General features: G+C 35.8%; 1 protein-coding gene across 1 annotated transcript; it reads right to left on the bottom strand.

Moving 5' to 3' along the window:
- Positions 1 to 344: 344 nt before the first annotated feature.
- LOC121410364 (D-ribitol-5-phosphate cytidylyltransferase-like) lies at positions 345 to 16712 on the bottom strand. Its single transcript, XM_041602397.1, has 8 exons — positions 16569 to 16712; positions 9945 to 10221; positions 9508 to 9657; positions 8697 to 8801; positions 5135 to 5180; positions 4678 to 4835; positions 2836 to 3051; positions 345 to 1967 (listed from the first exon to the last, which is right to left on the bottom strand). The coding sequence occupies exons 1-8, from the start codon at positions 16691 to 16693 to the stop codon at positions 1863 to 1865; spliced, it is 1182 nt and encodes a 393-aa protein (XP_041458331.1). The 5' UTR covers positions 16694 to 16712; the 3' UTR covers positions 345 to 1862.
- Between the last annotated feature and the right edge of the window lie 474 nt (positions 16713 to 17186).

The raw sequence follows: 17186 nt of genomic DNA, 5'->3' as shown, positions 1-17186 counted from the left end.
TTCAATATTTGAGATCAAACTTGTAACTCGCAATAAAAAATAGTGATCTCAAAATAAAACAGTTTGTAACCCATGTCAGACAAAAATTGGGACAATATCTAATCAGTTCAATGCCAATCTTTTTGCTACCTGGATATGACCTGCAAAATGGTTCTAATAACGATCTTTTAATTCTGAACTTGTATTTCACATTATTTTCATGATATAAACAATGAATTTACATGAATTGTAATTGCTTTTAAGAAAATTGTCTAAGAAGTCTTTGTTTTTTATTTGATTTTATACATGTATATTCATTACTCTTCAAAACATCTTCTCTCATGCCCCTTCCTAGTTTTTGGCACTTTCTTTAAATTCTTGAAATTTTTCAAATACTATTATTCTTAAAGGTAAATCTGAAACCCTGCATATGTTGCATATGTAATGCACTTGGCAAAATAAATTAATAGATATAGCTATTGCATCATGTTTTACATACAAACTCCATTAAATTACATGAAAAATAATAGCACCATATTTGCATACAGTACATAAGGGTGGGGCTCATTTTTAAAGATAACAGCATGATATAACTTAACCTTACAAGACTTTAAGATTTCTACATTACTTTTCTACTTATTTTATTACTTAAAAATAATAAAGTCATTTAAATTCAGTATCTGAAAATACAATGCATATATATTGCAAATAAAATATATACAGGTAGCCTGGGCTATGAGAAATTCGCTCATTGTATAATAAGAGTGTTGCTACGGCGAGCACAAAATACACCCATCTGTAGCACGGAAAATGGAGTTATTGGTCAAACAAGAAAATTGGAAGGTGGCAAATTCAACTCTGACCTCAAAATCAAATAGAATTGCTTGGATCTACTCTAGTATCATAAACACCAAATTATATGAGCCTGGGTTAAGTTAAACTGAAGTTATCGTGTTTTCAAGGACTGCAGGAGGGTAAGATGAAAACTTGTCACTGTGACCTTGACCTTTGACTTTTTGACCTCAAAATCAAAAGGCTTTCTGGGAATCATGCTAGTATCATACACAACAAATTATATGAGCCTAAGTTAAGTTAAACTGAAGTTATCACGTTTACAAGGAAAAGTTAACAAACGGACGGACACCGAGCGTGATACCATAATACGTCCTGTCTAGACGGGCGTATAAGAAAGAAGAATCAATATGGAAGCCCTTAATGAATATCACCATTCAGTTAACTTCTATAATAAGTTAACTGTCTTGAAAATTCAGCTAAGAATCAATTTTACCTTGCAGACAAGGGCAATATGAAAACTCTCTAAAGGATTACGGTAATAGTACAGCTTCATAATGCACTGAAATAAGAAATATCTATCACATTTTTGGAATCACAGTAAAACAAAGGCAATACTTGTGTTATTTGAGAAGTGTAATATGTAATCTCTTTATTCCCACTTTAACAGCAAGATCTGCATGATTGATCCAAAATGACAAAACTAAGTTGTATACAAAATGTGCATTTATGTGTTAACTTGGTTCTCTTGTTCTGGCTATATTTCTTGAAGTTGTCACATTGCCAATGTATTTTATTGTTTTGATATTTCATACAAATTAAGCTCTGGAGTAATTAGCAAAATTCATGTCTTGTATCTTTATTTGGGTGAACTACATTTGAAAAAATTGAAATTATCAAATCCATCTAGATCACATAACTTGGTCACTGTTTGAAAATGAAAACTGACAAATATACAAGATTATCATAACTGAGAACAAATATGAGTCATCAAAGATGACAAAGTATATAAGTTAAAACAATCCCAGCCAGAAATGTAAATATACTACACGTACTAGCAGAAAGAAAGGCTAGATACCACAATAGTAATGTTAAACAATGAATGTTTGACCAGACATCAGCTCATCCTGTCTCAACACCAGGTTGGCTGTAAGTTCACATACTCTGTCTATCCTCTCTGCCCCAACTGCTAAACTCTAGAATAAAAAGAAAATAAACAAAACATAAGGGCTGGTAAAAGTAAACTAAAATAAAAACATGAATGGGTAGTAAAATTGTTTGAGAAAAATAAGACAGTCTTAAAATTGTTTGATAAAAATCATTTCTGGAGAAGTGCCTTCGGCCAATACCTTGATGGCTCTTCGATCAATGGTAACTTCCAATGAACTTTAACTTTAATTGGGTTGTTCAGTTGAGGTAGTGACCATTGATGGCAACCTTATCATGTAATGGAGATCATAGGATGAAATGGTTACTATACATTCTCACTTGTAGCCAAAACTTAACACGTTATCACTTACTAATATATTTCAATTCAATTTGAATCAAATTCATTTCACTTTGCAGTAAAAAAATACATGACAGTAAATCAGTAATTACCAAAACATATAAAAATCCACTCATAAAAAATGGTAATATATTACAACATAAATAGCAATACAGAAAAGGATAACATTGCAAAATGGGTTGCAGCCAGAAAAGAACTGCCCTCATGAATACACAATTTTCCCATCAATCCACTGATTTGCAACAAAGACATTAATTTACTTACCCATCACTAGCTCATGTAGATAATTTATGCAATTCTTGATTATACAAAACAATATCTCATCCGTATCAAAACATAGTTAATAGACCCATTATTGAATTATATGAAGAAGTTCCAAAAACATATACAGTGACTGAATGAGGAGTCAGATGTGTTGCTCTATCAGTGCACATTCAGCCAAACCCGTCCCTTCCGTAACAAGGGTCAAATGAAGCACTTCAAAATCAATAAATATATTTCTAGTTACAGTACACAATTATAATCATAAATAAAGAACAAATAGAATTATACAATACCTTTGTTTCCAAGATGACACAGTAAACACAGACATCTCTGTATCTTTTGTCTAATCTGAGCTCTTTGAATCTTTCCATGAGATTATCTCGAAGATTCTTCTCTTCTGCTGGCATGGTAACAAGTAGAATGACAGATCCCTTGAGTGGACACTGCTGTTGTAATTTCTCTAAAACCGTTGTTACATCTAACATGCATTCAGTGATTGGAGGAGTATCCTGTAACAGGGTATTAAAACAAAATCCAGCAAAAATAAAATTTTACTTTCGTTGATTACCTATCAATTCACAATCTATAAATTCCATGTATTTATAAAATTTTGTCAATGTTACCTTAGGTTCTGGGTTCTGTTGCAGAAAAATTACTATTATGGTAACTTTACCATTCAATGGTAACTACCATGGTAACAATGTTCAAAAGCCAATTAGAATCAAGGATTCCATGACAGTTACCATTGGATGGTAAAGTTACCATAATGGTAACTTTTACGCAACAGAGATGTCATTTCACAAAGATTTATGTCTGACAAAAAGTCATGCTAAATGTGAATACGCACATGATACTTATTTGATTACTATATTGTATATCTTGTTCATGATCTGACTAAAGTGGATATGCAGTATTCCACACCCAACTGGTAATTCATGGAAGATTTTTAAAACATCCCCCTAGACCAGATAAACGGCATCTTTCATATCTTTTAGCACTAGACCAATCTACTAGTTTCAAATTCTAATAATGGTTTTATTATTGTGTGGAGGAGCCGTGGTGTAGTGGTTGACTCTCGCCTTATAAACAGAGGGTCGTGTGTTCGAATCCCACCACGGTCTGGTGTCCTTTGGCAAGGCGTTAATCTACAGTTTGCCACTCTCGACCCAGGTGCTAAATGGGTACTCGGTAGGATGTGAAAATCATTGTAGCTTGTCCAGTACTGTGTGCGCCTCACCAGCGACTGACTGGAATACTCCCCAGGGAGTGGAGGATGTGCACACATTGTGTGCGGGAATGACTGATGGAATCTGATGACCGGGTTAATAATGTATCTGTAAAGCGCTTAGACAAGTCGTCCCTATGTATTAAAGAGAAGTGCTATATAAAAGCGGATTATTATTATAATTATTATTAATAAACTAAATCATGCAATCCTATTCATTTCAAGAGTAATGAAATTAACATAAATTACTTGGAGCCTGGCCTGTTAGTATATTTCTTATTCCTCATAGTATCAGAGGGTGTCACAGTAGATAATCCAATATTCATCCAGCTAATGTTAATTTTTGATCTGCTGTGAAATACTGATGACCAAAAGTTCCCTCTTGTATCGTTTAGTTTAATAAAGATTTTTACAACACATTCACCTAAGAATAAAAGCAACACACTTTTCCAATGTTGAAACACTTATGCCTGCAGTGGTAGGGGGTTGTCTGGACGATTAACAATTGTGTGTCATCTACACAGAAGTGACAAGAAAATACAGAAAAAGTTTTTTGAGTGCTACTGATTTATTTATTAGAATACTTGCGTATTCATGATCACTTGTATTCATAATGATCTAACTAGGATCAAATAATGTTGTTTAATTTTTTTTTTAAGTTAGCATGATAAGGAAACGATGTCTCAAATAAATTGCATTCTAAATGCCTTTTTTTACTGGTATGCAAACAAATGACAAGAAGTTAGTTAAATAGGGGGTGTTTCACAAAGACAACATTGTGACACCGGCTACAATATCCGTCAAAGATTGCATGTTAAATACCATGTGGCAAGTCATACTTTATTAGTTGTGAAAAAGCTCTTGTACTACTGTAACAGTGAATGGTAATCCCAACCTGAGAGACACTTACTGCAATTACAATAACAGAGTTTATATCGGATGGAAGAGTTGTGACAGATGAGCATTTTGATAAGATTCTCAATCTCCTTTTCTTTACTTTCTCTTCCAGTACATCACCAATCTCAAGACTAGCCCCATCTGAAAGAATAGCTACCCTTGCAAGCCTCTCTGTAAGAAAATTATAAGAACAGAATTGTTTATTAAGAATCATTAGTCAAGTTTGCATCACTATCTAACTCTTAAAATTTTCTTTTAATTCTCTGTATTTGAAAATAGACACATAAATTTATCCCATATTTCGTGGATAACCATTTATTGTGAACATGGTCATGATTTTTTTCAATCTCGACAGTCTTGATAATTCTCCATTTACTTACTTCACATTTCAACTTTCAATACCTCTTTCAAGAAAAATATTTATACGTCAATCTTATTTTTTTACTAAATTGAAAAAAAAATGTCCTTACCCCTTGCAAATTGTTCAGCAGCACACATATCCCTTCTGTATGTAACCTATACAAAGAAAAAACACAACACATCTGTAAAGTCACCAAAATATGAGAAAAGACAGCGGCTAAATAATTTGTTAAGGTTATTCATGGTAGGGCTCCATATACTACAGGGCTCAACACTAACGGCGGTCCGACGGTCCCAGACTGGTAAAAATCGTTGTTGGGCCAGTAAATTTTCAGAAATAGGAAGATTTACTGGTCCGACATGACCATTAAAAATATCATTGTCAGGCCAGTAATTTTTCCAAAAATTGCAAGATTTAAGGTCTGGCGTGACCAGTAATAAAAACCATTGCTGGGCCAATAACTTTTCCAGAAATAGTCAAATTCACTGCAAACCATTTCCCCCCGTTAAATTCTGCCATTCACACACAGAATACACACAGAATGGATAGTGTACAGTGTACATGCAGCCAGCCACACAACCCACGTGGTAAATTATCTACTGGCTGCGCGAACGAAGCTTGGCTAAACTCCGGCAGAAATCTCTCACAGAACTGTCAAAATTCACGGTTCATACTCATGAAAGTCTCTTATAATGTCCATACTTCCTAAAAATTGGTGTAACTCTATCATTCGTAAGCAGTAAAAGAAGAAATTTTCACTTCTGTTTTGGTTCAAACACATTGGGTTTCGGGTGACATCGTCTGAATACATAATAGCCCCACATATACATTTATGTGTGTGTTGATACACTTGGTTTCTGATTTCTTTCATAGCTATTTTAATTAAGCCAAAGAGAAACTGAGAAATTATTTCTGATGATAGTTTAAGCTTTCTTCCTATCTTTCTTTCCTCCTTTCTTTTCAATCTTTCTTTGTTTTTTCCCTCTCTTTCATTTTTTATTACTGTCTTTCTTTTTTAATTTCCTTTTTCTTTAATTCGTTCTTTCATTCTTCAAAATATTTTTCTCTAATATTTCTTTTTTCTCTTTCTTTCTTTCTTCCTATCTTTCTTTCCTTTTTTCTTTTCAATCTTTCTTTGTTTCTTTCCTCTCTTCTCTTGTTTTTTTTATTACTGTCTTTCTTTTTTAATTTCCTTTTTCTTTAATTCGTTCTTTCATTCTTCAAAATATTTTTCTCTAATATTTCTTTCTTTCCTTCCTTCCTTCCTTTCTTTTTGATATTTTCCTTTCTTTAATTCTTGAGTCCTCTCTTCTTCCTTTCTTTCTTTCCTTCTTTGTTACTTTCTTTGTTTCTTTCTTCCTTACATCCATCATTTATTTACCCTTTCTTTTTTATTTCTTTCTTCTTTCAGCCTTTTCTCTCTTTCTTACATTCATTCCTTCCTTACTTCTATCTGTCTTGTCCCCTTTTCCCTTTGTTAAATCTTTCCTTTTACTTTCTTTTTTTTTACTGCTTGCTTCCTTTCTCTCCTTTATTCTTTCATTCCTTCCTTTCTTTCTTTGTGGCTCAGTCTTTCTTTTTTTTTCTTCCTTTCATCTATTCTTTTACCTTTTCTTTGTTTTATATTGCTCGCTTCTTTCCCTCCCTTCCTTCCTTTATTTTTTTCATTCTATCTATCATTTTACCTTTCCTTTATTTCTTCCTTAATTCCTTTCTTCCTTCTTTCAATCCTTCCTTCCTCTCTTTCTTTCTTTTGTCCTCTCCATCTCTCCTTTTACCCTTTCTTTTTTTATTGCTTCTTTCTTTCCTTTACTTCTTTCTGGATTTGTTCTTTTTCTGTATTGCTTGCTTCATTTCTTTCCTTCATTTCTTTTTTCTTTCTTTCTTTCTTTCTTATTTTTGTTCCTTCATTATTCCATCCTTTCCTTCTTTAGTTCTTTCTTTTTTTCCAATTTCTTCACATCTATCCTTTCTTTACCTTTTCTTTTCTTCCTTTCTTTCTTTCTCTCTTTCTTTTTGTCCTTCATTCCTTCATTTTATTATTTTTTGGGGGTAACGAAAGGCTACAAAAATAAACTTGCGCCTTTTTTTAATGTTTTCTTTATTTTTGGGGGGACCAGTAGATTTTAGGTTCGGACCAGTAAAAATTTGAACAAGTGGAATGCCTCTGGCCGTCTCACCTGCATCACGCGGTTCAATATAGCAGCAGTGCTCACTTTGAATACTACTCTAACTCGCACAAGATGTTCAGTGATACATGGTTACTCTTATTTCCCTTTTTTATGAACTAGACCAATAAACTTACAGAGATATGATGGTTATTCAACAAAAAACCCCAACATGGCCAAAGTTCATTGACCTTACATGACCTTTGACCTTGATCATGTGACCTGAAACTCGAACAGGATGTTCAGTGATACTTGATTACTCTTATGTACAAGTTTCATGAATCAGATCCATAAACTTTCAAAGTTATGATGGTAATTCAACAGATACACCCAATTCGGCCAAAGTCCATTGACCTTTGACCTTGGTCATGTGACCTGAAACGCGCACAGGATGTTCAGTGATACTCGATTACTCTAATGTCCAAGTTTAATGAACTAGACCAATAAACTTTCAAAGTTATGATGGTAATTCAACAGATACCCCCGATTCGGCCAAAGTTCATTGACCCAAAATGACCTTTGACCTTAATCATGAGACCTGAAACTTGCACAAAATTTTCAGTGATGCTTGATTACTATTATGTCCAAGTTTCATGAATCAGATCCATAAACTTTCAAAGTTATGATGGGAATTCAACAGATATCCCCAATTCGGCCAAAGTTCATTGACCCTAAATGACCTTTGACCTTGGTCATGCGACGTGAAACTCATGCAGGATGTTCAGTGATACTTGATTAACCTTATGTCCAAGTTTCATGAACTAGGTCCACATATTTTCTAAGTTATGATGACATTTCAAAAACTTAACCTCAGGTTAAGATTTCGATGTTGATTCCTCCAACATGGTCTAAGTTCATTGACCCTAAATGACCTTTGACCTTGGTCATGTGACATGAAACTCTAATAGGATGTTCAGTAATACTTGATTAACCTTATGGCCAAGTTTTATTAACTAGGTCCATATACTTTCTAAGTTATGACATCATTTCAAAAACTTAACCTCAGGTTAAGATTTGATGTTGACGCCGCCGCCGCCGTCGGAAAAGCGGCGCCTATAGTCTCACTTTGCTTCGCAGGTGAGACAAAAACTGGGTATCTACTGGTCCGACATGAAAAAGTTGGACCAGTTGAAAAAATGGGTTAGCGTGGAGCCCTGATATACATAATTTGGTATTCATGTAATATTGGTTGCTTGAGTGATATATTGGATATACAGCATTCAGTATGTGGATACTTTTGCTAATGCACTGAACAAAATTTATCAATAGTAAAAATATTAAGAAATTTTCAAGTTCATCATAACAATAAACAAGACTTTGTATTGTGTATAGTTTTATGAAACCATCCTTATGATTTACAAATAATGAATAAGATTCAATAAAAGAAAACAAGAAGTTTGCTAGTGGGTTCTAAAACATCTAAAAAACTGAAATGAATCAGTAGCATACAAGAAACAAAACTTAGATCTGTCAAAACACTTAGCCCTTAGTCCACCTGCTTACCTTCCAAACTTCATCTGTTGTGTGTAACAGCTTAGCTCTCACTCCTGCATATTCCAGTGCTAAATGAAGAACCTCTGTTCCATGATCAAGATCATGCTGAGAAATCTGGTATGGGAATTTTTAATCACATTTTATAAATATATAACTAGGTTTAGGTTTCATTCATGTGATTTGTAAAGCCTCAAATCCACTCTGTAGAGTGTTCAAGGTGCATAAAGAATTGAAAATAAATAAAAAGGTTTTAAGAACATTTTCAAGGATCAACAGAAATTCAAGTTTGATTTCTTCAAAAGTCTATTCCACAATGAGGGGGTTGCATGAGCAAAGAGTCTTTCTCCTCAAGTTTTTTTTAACTTTGGAACCACACGGAAACCTGATTTTGAAGAGCATACACACCTAGTTGGTATGTGATAACTGGGGTGCTAATCCATGAATGCAACAAAAAACGAGCAGCAAAATTAAAAAAAAATATTGATAGGGAGCCAGTGCAGTGAATTAAAAATAGGAATTTATCAATTTGATCATAATTAACAACAGGTAATAAAATAATAAACATCAAGATGAAGTTTATAAGCATATAATTTTTCTAAGAATAAAAGTCAATCTTAAATAATCTTCAGAGAAGTAGTCAAAACCCTTGTAAAATGAAATGTATTTATGTTAGGCATTGTTTGGCAATCAAAAGGCCGCTGCACTTTTTTTTAAAGCCTTGATAGAAACAGATTTATAAACATGTTTGCATTTATATAGGTTTGTAAAACAAGACTCTTGCATCCATGGTGTGGGAAATAAAGTGGCAATGGATAATTACCTTGTCATATGCTGTGACGATAGTTTCATATGAGAAAGCTTGAGGAGTATGACTATTACAGTGTTTGGATCGCACCAAGGAATAATCCAGAATGCCATCTTCTTTTGTAGCTAATGTTGTTGAAACCAAAGGACATACTACCCCTGCAGCCTGCAAAAGGGGTAAACACAGAAGATCAACCTTGCTGTTTAAGAATTGGCATTAAAATTACCTTTAAAGACAATTTTTTTAAATAACAATGAAGATAAGAAGCACATGTATAATGATAACAAAAGGAACTATGCTAATACTTATTGTTCTTATTGTTTTGGGGTGGCTAGTCACATTTTGAAAAGTGATTTCAACTCAATTAATGCAAAAGAGTGAATGTTGCAAGAAAGATGAGAGAAAAAATGTGAGTAAATACACCAAAGACTAAGAATGATGAGATTACATACCCCCTGTTTATGAGCAGCCTCTGTAACTCTTTGGAGAGTTTCCTCTGCTACGAACGGTCTTACAGCATCATGAACAATGATGATAACATCACTGGTTTCATATCTTTGACTCTGGATCCTCTCACAGACATATTGCACACAGATTTTGATAGACTGGTGACGGGTTTTACCTCCAATAAGAAGCTGTACATTTTTCAAATGGTGCAAAGTAACAAGGTCCTGCAGAGAAGGTAACCAGTCATCAGATACTGCTACAACAGTTTCTGCAATCCAAGGCCTACAGAGAAAGCAAAAATTAGTGCAAAATCTAAGGCGACCGCACAACTTACGATTGGTCTGTGACTCAATTTTGGAATAAAATGTATTAGAATTTGATGCTAGTATTGAAACCTTGGAACATCTTACCGTGTATTGTTTGAAATCATTGTACAAATACCTATGTTAAAATCTGTGACTATGCTATCATCCTTCTTTGAATAAAAGCAAATAGTTGTAATGACGTCACAGCAGTCGTACCATTGGCTATGATTTGAAACTAATTTGGCCTTTACTCCTAAACAAAGGCTTGCAATCTTTCAGAATGGTTGTATTAGTATTCTTTCAATTCATTCAAACAAGAGAGTCAAAAGGGGCCGAAGCTTTCGATCCTAGCAGAATCTTCTTTGGAGGCAAAATGACAAACATATAAGGTGGAACAACCATAATGTAGACCACAGACATTCAATAGCAACACTGGAACAAGGAGACAAAAGGGGCATTAGTGAGAAGAGATGACCAATCAGGTTAGTGAAGGGGATGAAAGAAAAGGAGTAGGCAGACACAAAGGGAAGTTAGTGTGAGTAGGCGGTGCTGCACCATCCCGAGTTTGCTCAATCTCGAGATTTTAGCCCGATCAGCCCTCTTCGCGATTAATCTCGAGATTCAAGAAACCCCGTCTCCACCATCGCACGAAGAGCGATTCTTGCTCGAGCGAGGCAACAAGCCCGATATTCCGAGCATGCGCACTTTCGATCTTGGAGTTTCAACGGCCCGCGCTTTTGAATAACTTCCCGCGATATGCAATCAAGTGCATATGTTGTACTCTTAGCTTTTCACTAGCACTTTCGCCGAATTCGACCGTTGTTATGCAACAATCCTCTGAGCTCAGCCGCGCTATAATATAACCGAGTGAAGTATTCTTCGTTTAATATGATGGCGGAGGAGGCAACGACAAGGGGGGGGAGGAGGAAAGAAATGCTATTTGCTCACATTTTGCGAAGGAATAAGACGACACTGCTGTCAGTATTGTTATTGACTATGACCATCGTCGATAATGAGCGCCTCCCCATCGGTCTGGTCTCTCCCAAAATCCATTCACTGGGGGGCTGGACACCATCGTTGCTGATTGGGGAATTGATGAACGCTATTCGCGATAAAGTTGACTTTCGCATGCGTTCGGTACAATCGCGATGTGTTTATGTTTTGACCAAGGCGGAAATGGAAAGCGAATTGCATTATGGACTGAAGGTCATGAATAAATTAACCCGAGTCCAAACCCGAGTGCGTCTGCACCTACGAATTAGCGCGATAATTCGTAAATAGCGCGCTATTTTGCAAATAAACCCGAGTTGACTTGGGATTGCAATCTCGAGATTAATCCTACGAACTAGCGCGATAATTGCGTCTGCATTACAAACAATCTCGAGATTTTTCAGATCGGGATAATTTGCCGGATCAGAAATAGCGCGCTAATTTGAAAACTCGGGATGGTGCAGACGGCCCTAGTAAGGCCAAAGAAAGACCTCAAGCCAAGAGGGATTAAGATAATGAGGCAGGCAACATCAAACAGGATCTGGAACAAAACAGTGATAGAGGGTATGGGGAAGATATGAATAACAAGAGAATTAGTGAGAGGTGGGTCACACAGATAACAAAGAAAGGCATAATAAACTAGTGCATAAGAGTGGGGAAAAAAGGGAAAGAGAAGGGAACAACTGATAATGTGCAAAAGCCATAAGTATGGGAAGGCGGGGTAAGTTGTGACAGTTTTTGCTTTTTGCATGTTAGAATTGATATGATTAATAATCTTGTCGAAATAAGTACCTTGCCTTGAAATTTAATTCTTCTGAATTATTTTCCACCTATATATAACTTTCTATCCCCACACTGAAAGTCATCGTGACCTTTGAAAAAAACAATGTCAAATGGCTCAACTCGCCCCATATATGGGGTAAGTTTGAGCCACCTTCTGGGGTAAGTTGAGCCACAAAAACTATGTACAAAATGTATGAGGGGAGAACCAGCATGTCAATTTTTTGTTTAAAGTTTTTTCACTTGCTAATTCTCTTTAAATACTAACATCCTTTAAAAGGAAAAGAGCAGTCATGTAAATTTGCTCCTTTCAGCAAGCATTTCAATCGATTTGTATGGTTTGTTTGTTTTTTAAGATACATTACCATAGGAATTACCATGGCTCAACTTGCCCCATGCTGTTTGGCTCAACTTACCCCAGTCCGAACTTAGTGCGATAATTTTGTATCCACACATTTATTATGCATCCATCATATAAAAGACTATGACAAGAATGAAGATCCATACCTGGACTGATAATGTTGTTATCATGTCTTTATTATATTTAAAGATGTGTGTATTTATAAAGCACTTATCTATTTCACACTCTTTTACTTTTTTGGCTGAAATTCATATTTTTCCCTCTAAAAAACTACTTTTTGTTTCAAAGTTGAAAACAATGTGGTGGGGTTAGGGGTTATGCTATGGGTCATCAATACATTACACCACCATAATGTCTGACTCATTCATTATTGGCCTGGGGCTGGTGGCTCAACTTGCCCCTATGCTCAACTTACCCCGCCTTCCCCTATGTATGATAGAGCATAAAACAAACTAAGAGAAGAAAGTGTAAAAATAAATCTGTAAGTATAAAAGTATATAAATATATCCTAACTGAAAAAATAATATATATACAAATGGTGTAACTGATATTGTAATCCGCTGGGTGTGAGGGGAAAAAACAGAAGACTATACAGTGCGTCCCAGAATAAACGAAACCGAGATTTAGCGATCATTTATCATAACTTAATCATAAATAGAATAGACAAATGACCTACCAATTTAAAGCTTAGAATCTCCTCTTTCATCTGATATTACTTAGGTTATTTCTTATTCACGCATGAGTGAGCAAAAACAATTTGAAGAAAGGATACCGAAAACTCATTTGGCGGGGGTTATCTGGGTTTCAAAAAGAAAACCACATTTCTGAAAAGTTCAATATCTGCTCTTTAATTTGGTACCAAAATTACAAAAAATGGTCAAGAAATAAAAAAGTTCTGTTCATTTGAAATAAGGCTTGTATTTCCATAATTTCATGAGATAAACGTGTTTTCACCGGTTTCGCACAGAAGCTTTCGATGGTGAACAAAAGATTTAATGCATGGCTGATCGTCAACAACACAGAGTGTCGAGAGAGTTTGAAAGCTATCCTGGAGAACCTCTTCATTTTATGAAATTATTGAAATTCAAGCCTTATTTCAAATGACCAGAACTTTGTTATTTTCTGACCATTTTCTGTAATTTAGGTATCAAATTAAAGAAGAGATATTGAACTTTTCAAAAATGTGGGTTTTCTTTTTGAAACGCAGATACCCCCGCCAAATGAGTTTTTCATATCCCTTTTTCAAATTGCATTTGCTCACTCATGCGTGAATGAGAAATAATCTAAGTAATATCAGATGAAAGAGGAGATTCTAAGCTTTAAATTGGTAGGTCATTTGGCTATTTTCTTTTTGATTAAGTAATGATAAATGATCGCTAAATCTCGGTTTCGTTTTTTCTGGGACGCACTGTATAATAGAAAAAAAAACCCCAAAAACCCTGTATATATGGAAGGGAAGCAAATTGCCTAAAAGGGTAAAAGCAAATAAAGAAGCTGATGCTGTATGAGAGAGGGGGCGTATTGTGCCAAACCTAAAAGTGACTTCTTGTCACCTCATGGCCTGAACATCCAAGAGGGAAACGACTGATAAATCCTTCCTATCCACTTTCCATTTGTATACACATGGTTTTTTTTACCCTCAGCTCTTTTAGATTAGTTACATTTTAGTTTCTGCCTCTACTTTCCTCCCATATCTCACACAAGCTCAGCTCCTATTTTTTCCTCCCTTATTCAGGCGATATAACTTTTATTTTATATTTATCTATTAATTTTTTTTCTCTCTCTCTCCCTTCACCTCTTAGATTTACCACTTATTTATTTTGCTTTTTTTCATGTTTACTATGTTTAGTTTTTTTATCAATACGCCCCCTCTCTCATACAGCATCAGCTTCTTTATTTGCTTTTACCCTTTTAGGCAATTTGCTTCCCTTCCATATATACAGGGTTTTGGGGGTTTATTTTTCTACTATATAGTCTTCTGTTTTTTCCCCTCACACCCAGCGGATTACAATATCAGTTACACCATTTGTATATATATTATTTTTTCATTTTGGATATATTTATATACTTTTATACTTACAGATTTATTTTTACACTTTCTTCTCTTAGTTTGTTTTATGCTCTATCATACATACTTATGTCTTTTGCACATTATCAGTTGTTCCCTTCTCTTTCCCTTTTTTCCCCACTCTTATGCACCAGTTTATTATGCCTTTCTTTGTTACCTGTTTGACCCACCTCTCACTAATTCTCTTGTTATTCATATCTTCCCCATACCCTCTATCACTGTTTTGTTCCAGATCCTGTTTGATGTTGCCTGCCTCATCTTAATCCCTCTTGGCTTGAGGTCTTTCTTTGGCCTTACTCACACTAACTTCCCTTTGTGTCTGCCTACTCCTTTTCTTTCATCCCCTTCATTAACCTGATTGGTCATCTCTTCTCACTAATGCCCCTTTTGTCTCCTTGTTCCAGTGTTGCTGTTGAATGTCTGTGGTCTATATTATGGTTGTTCCACCTTATATGTTTGTCATTTTGCCTCCAAAGAAGATTCTGCTAGGATCGAAAGCTTAGGCCCCTTTTGACTCTCTTATTTACTCCATTGGCTCTTTTTTTAGATAAGTAGTTTACAGCAGCTTCTTTTTGCAATTAATTTAAAACCTCACATAAAATTTGTTCTATTCACATTTTCAGAAAATGAGCAAAATGCGTTTTGTTCCAAAATCGGATCGCAAACAGTCGTAAAGTGTGTGGTGGCCTTTAGTCATACATAATGCTTTTAAGAAGCAGTCGTACACTGTCAATGTGTAAAAATAGTACCTAACAATATGGCCCACATTCACAAAGGTGGTTTTGAAAACCCACTCTTGAGTCCATGGTTTATGCAGATTTCTTGTATAAATTACGCTTAATTTACCACATATATAAAAATGTCAAATGCTAATGCACGCTTTTGTCAGTGTGCCAAATTGATGCCTTGTTGCCTGGTTGTCCACGCTATTTTACTCATGAGTCCACTGTTTTGAATTTATGAGTCCACTGTTTTGAATTTATGAGTCCACTCTTTAAACAGAGGACTTGTGAATATAGCGTATCTAACCATGGTAACAGGCGTCAATTTGGCGCACTGTGACAAAAGCGCGCATCAGCACTGGACATTTTTTATACACGTACCTGATACATACTAAACTAAGAGCGATTTATACAGGAAATCTGCATAAACCATGGGTTTTCAAAACCACCTTGTGAATTCGGGCCTATGAGACTAATCCTAAACCTTATTAATCTGCACCATTTGCAAAGTGCGCAAGTAATCCAAACTCTACAGTGGTGCTCAAAATTTAATAAAACCCACTAGAAATGAACATACATTTATTTTAAGAGTTCAAGTTCTGCCAATTGTCAATGCACTCTCTGTTCGTTTGTAATTTGGGCTGCTATTTTGGGAGTGATTATGGCGTCCAAGACCAAGTCACAAGAAAAGATCGGTGAAGTACCATTTTCATACCTTTTAATATATATCTTTTACAATTTTTCATTGCTTAGAAATTATAAATTGATATCTTTTACTTGTAGTTGATAAATTCTTAGAGTGTAAATTCGATGTAAAAAAAGCACATCGAAATCTGGACAATCAACAAAAGGGAGAGCATGATAACACATGCGAGCTCACACTAACACTCTACCGTCGGTGAATCATGGGGATGATGATAGTAAAATGTCAGAAAAAGTTGAATAAATCCCCAGAAACGACGGTTATTCCAGTCTAGAATTGGCATTGCCAATGAGCCAATCCATTGACTGGCATTGCATACATGTAGTAAGAACGACTACGGTAGTGCGTGTTATAAAACCTCGCAATACATGTGAGTGATTAGTTCTACTCGAGACGAGTCATAGTTCATTCAGTAGGTCTAAGTTAGATCTAGGCATGAACACTTAAATTAGACCAGTCATAAATCAACATTCATGACATTGCCACGCACGGTCCACCACGCCCACGGCCCAGTAAGTTAGTTAAGACGCGGTGCCAATACCGGACTCTTCATCATCCGGCCGCCAGCGCAGTTGAGAGTTACGGGTGGATTACTATACACCAGCATGTCCGATTCAATGTATCCGTACCGCACGTTACGTTGGATCTTTCTGAAAACAAACATCATCAAACAAAAAATTCGATTTAATTTTAACGTTACCTCTGAAAATTCCAGAGCGTGTGAAGAATAAGAGGAAAGCCAGCAATTTCACAAAATTGTTTAGGTGTTTTAAGGCCAGTTCTTTCACCCGTGCCGGCAGCGGGTAAGATGGCAATCACTCTCATTGTTACGCTGCGGAGCCTGAAGCCTAGCTAGCCTGGCTAGCGCCTGGCGCCTCGATCGACCAGCCGCGCGCCGCCGGCGTGACCCGAGCCTCGGCACTGGGCTGTTCTAAATGAAAAACAAGCGCAGACAGCGTAGCGTTGAAGCCAAGGCCATAAGGCCAGGCATGAGATTGAAGGTAGCATATACGGTACCGGTATTATTTTTATTCCTTTTCCGTTCACTTTACCAATTTGAGGCATACCGGCATCCAAATTAGTATACATCATAGAGATATACATCTCTATGGTATATTTACCCGGGGGGCCACTTACATTGACGAGTGGATACCATGCGCGACCAAAAAAACACGTAAAAAGGATGTCTTTTTCACGATAGGGCACGTTACGTACGTAACGTGATAAGGGTGCCAAAAACACAAAAATAATGAAAAAAGGGTATCTATTTCGCTAGGAAAATTACGTGTTTAGGGTCTAATTTGCGGGGATGATAAAA

The sequence above is a fragment of the Lytechinus variegatus genome, chromosome 3 (genome assembly GCF_018143015.1).
Source record: "Lytechinus variegatus isolate NC3 chromosome 3, Lvar_3.0, whole genome shotgun sequence".
Taxonomy (NCBI): Eukaryota; Metazoa; Echinodermata; class Echinoidea; order Temnopleuroida; family Toxopneustidae; genus Lytechinus; species Lytechinus variegatus.
The sequence above is the reverse complement of the archived record's forward strand: the minus strand, read 5'-3'. Positions and strand labels throughout refer to the sequence as shown.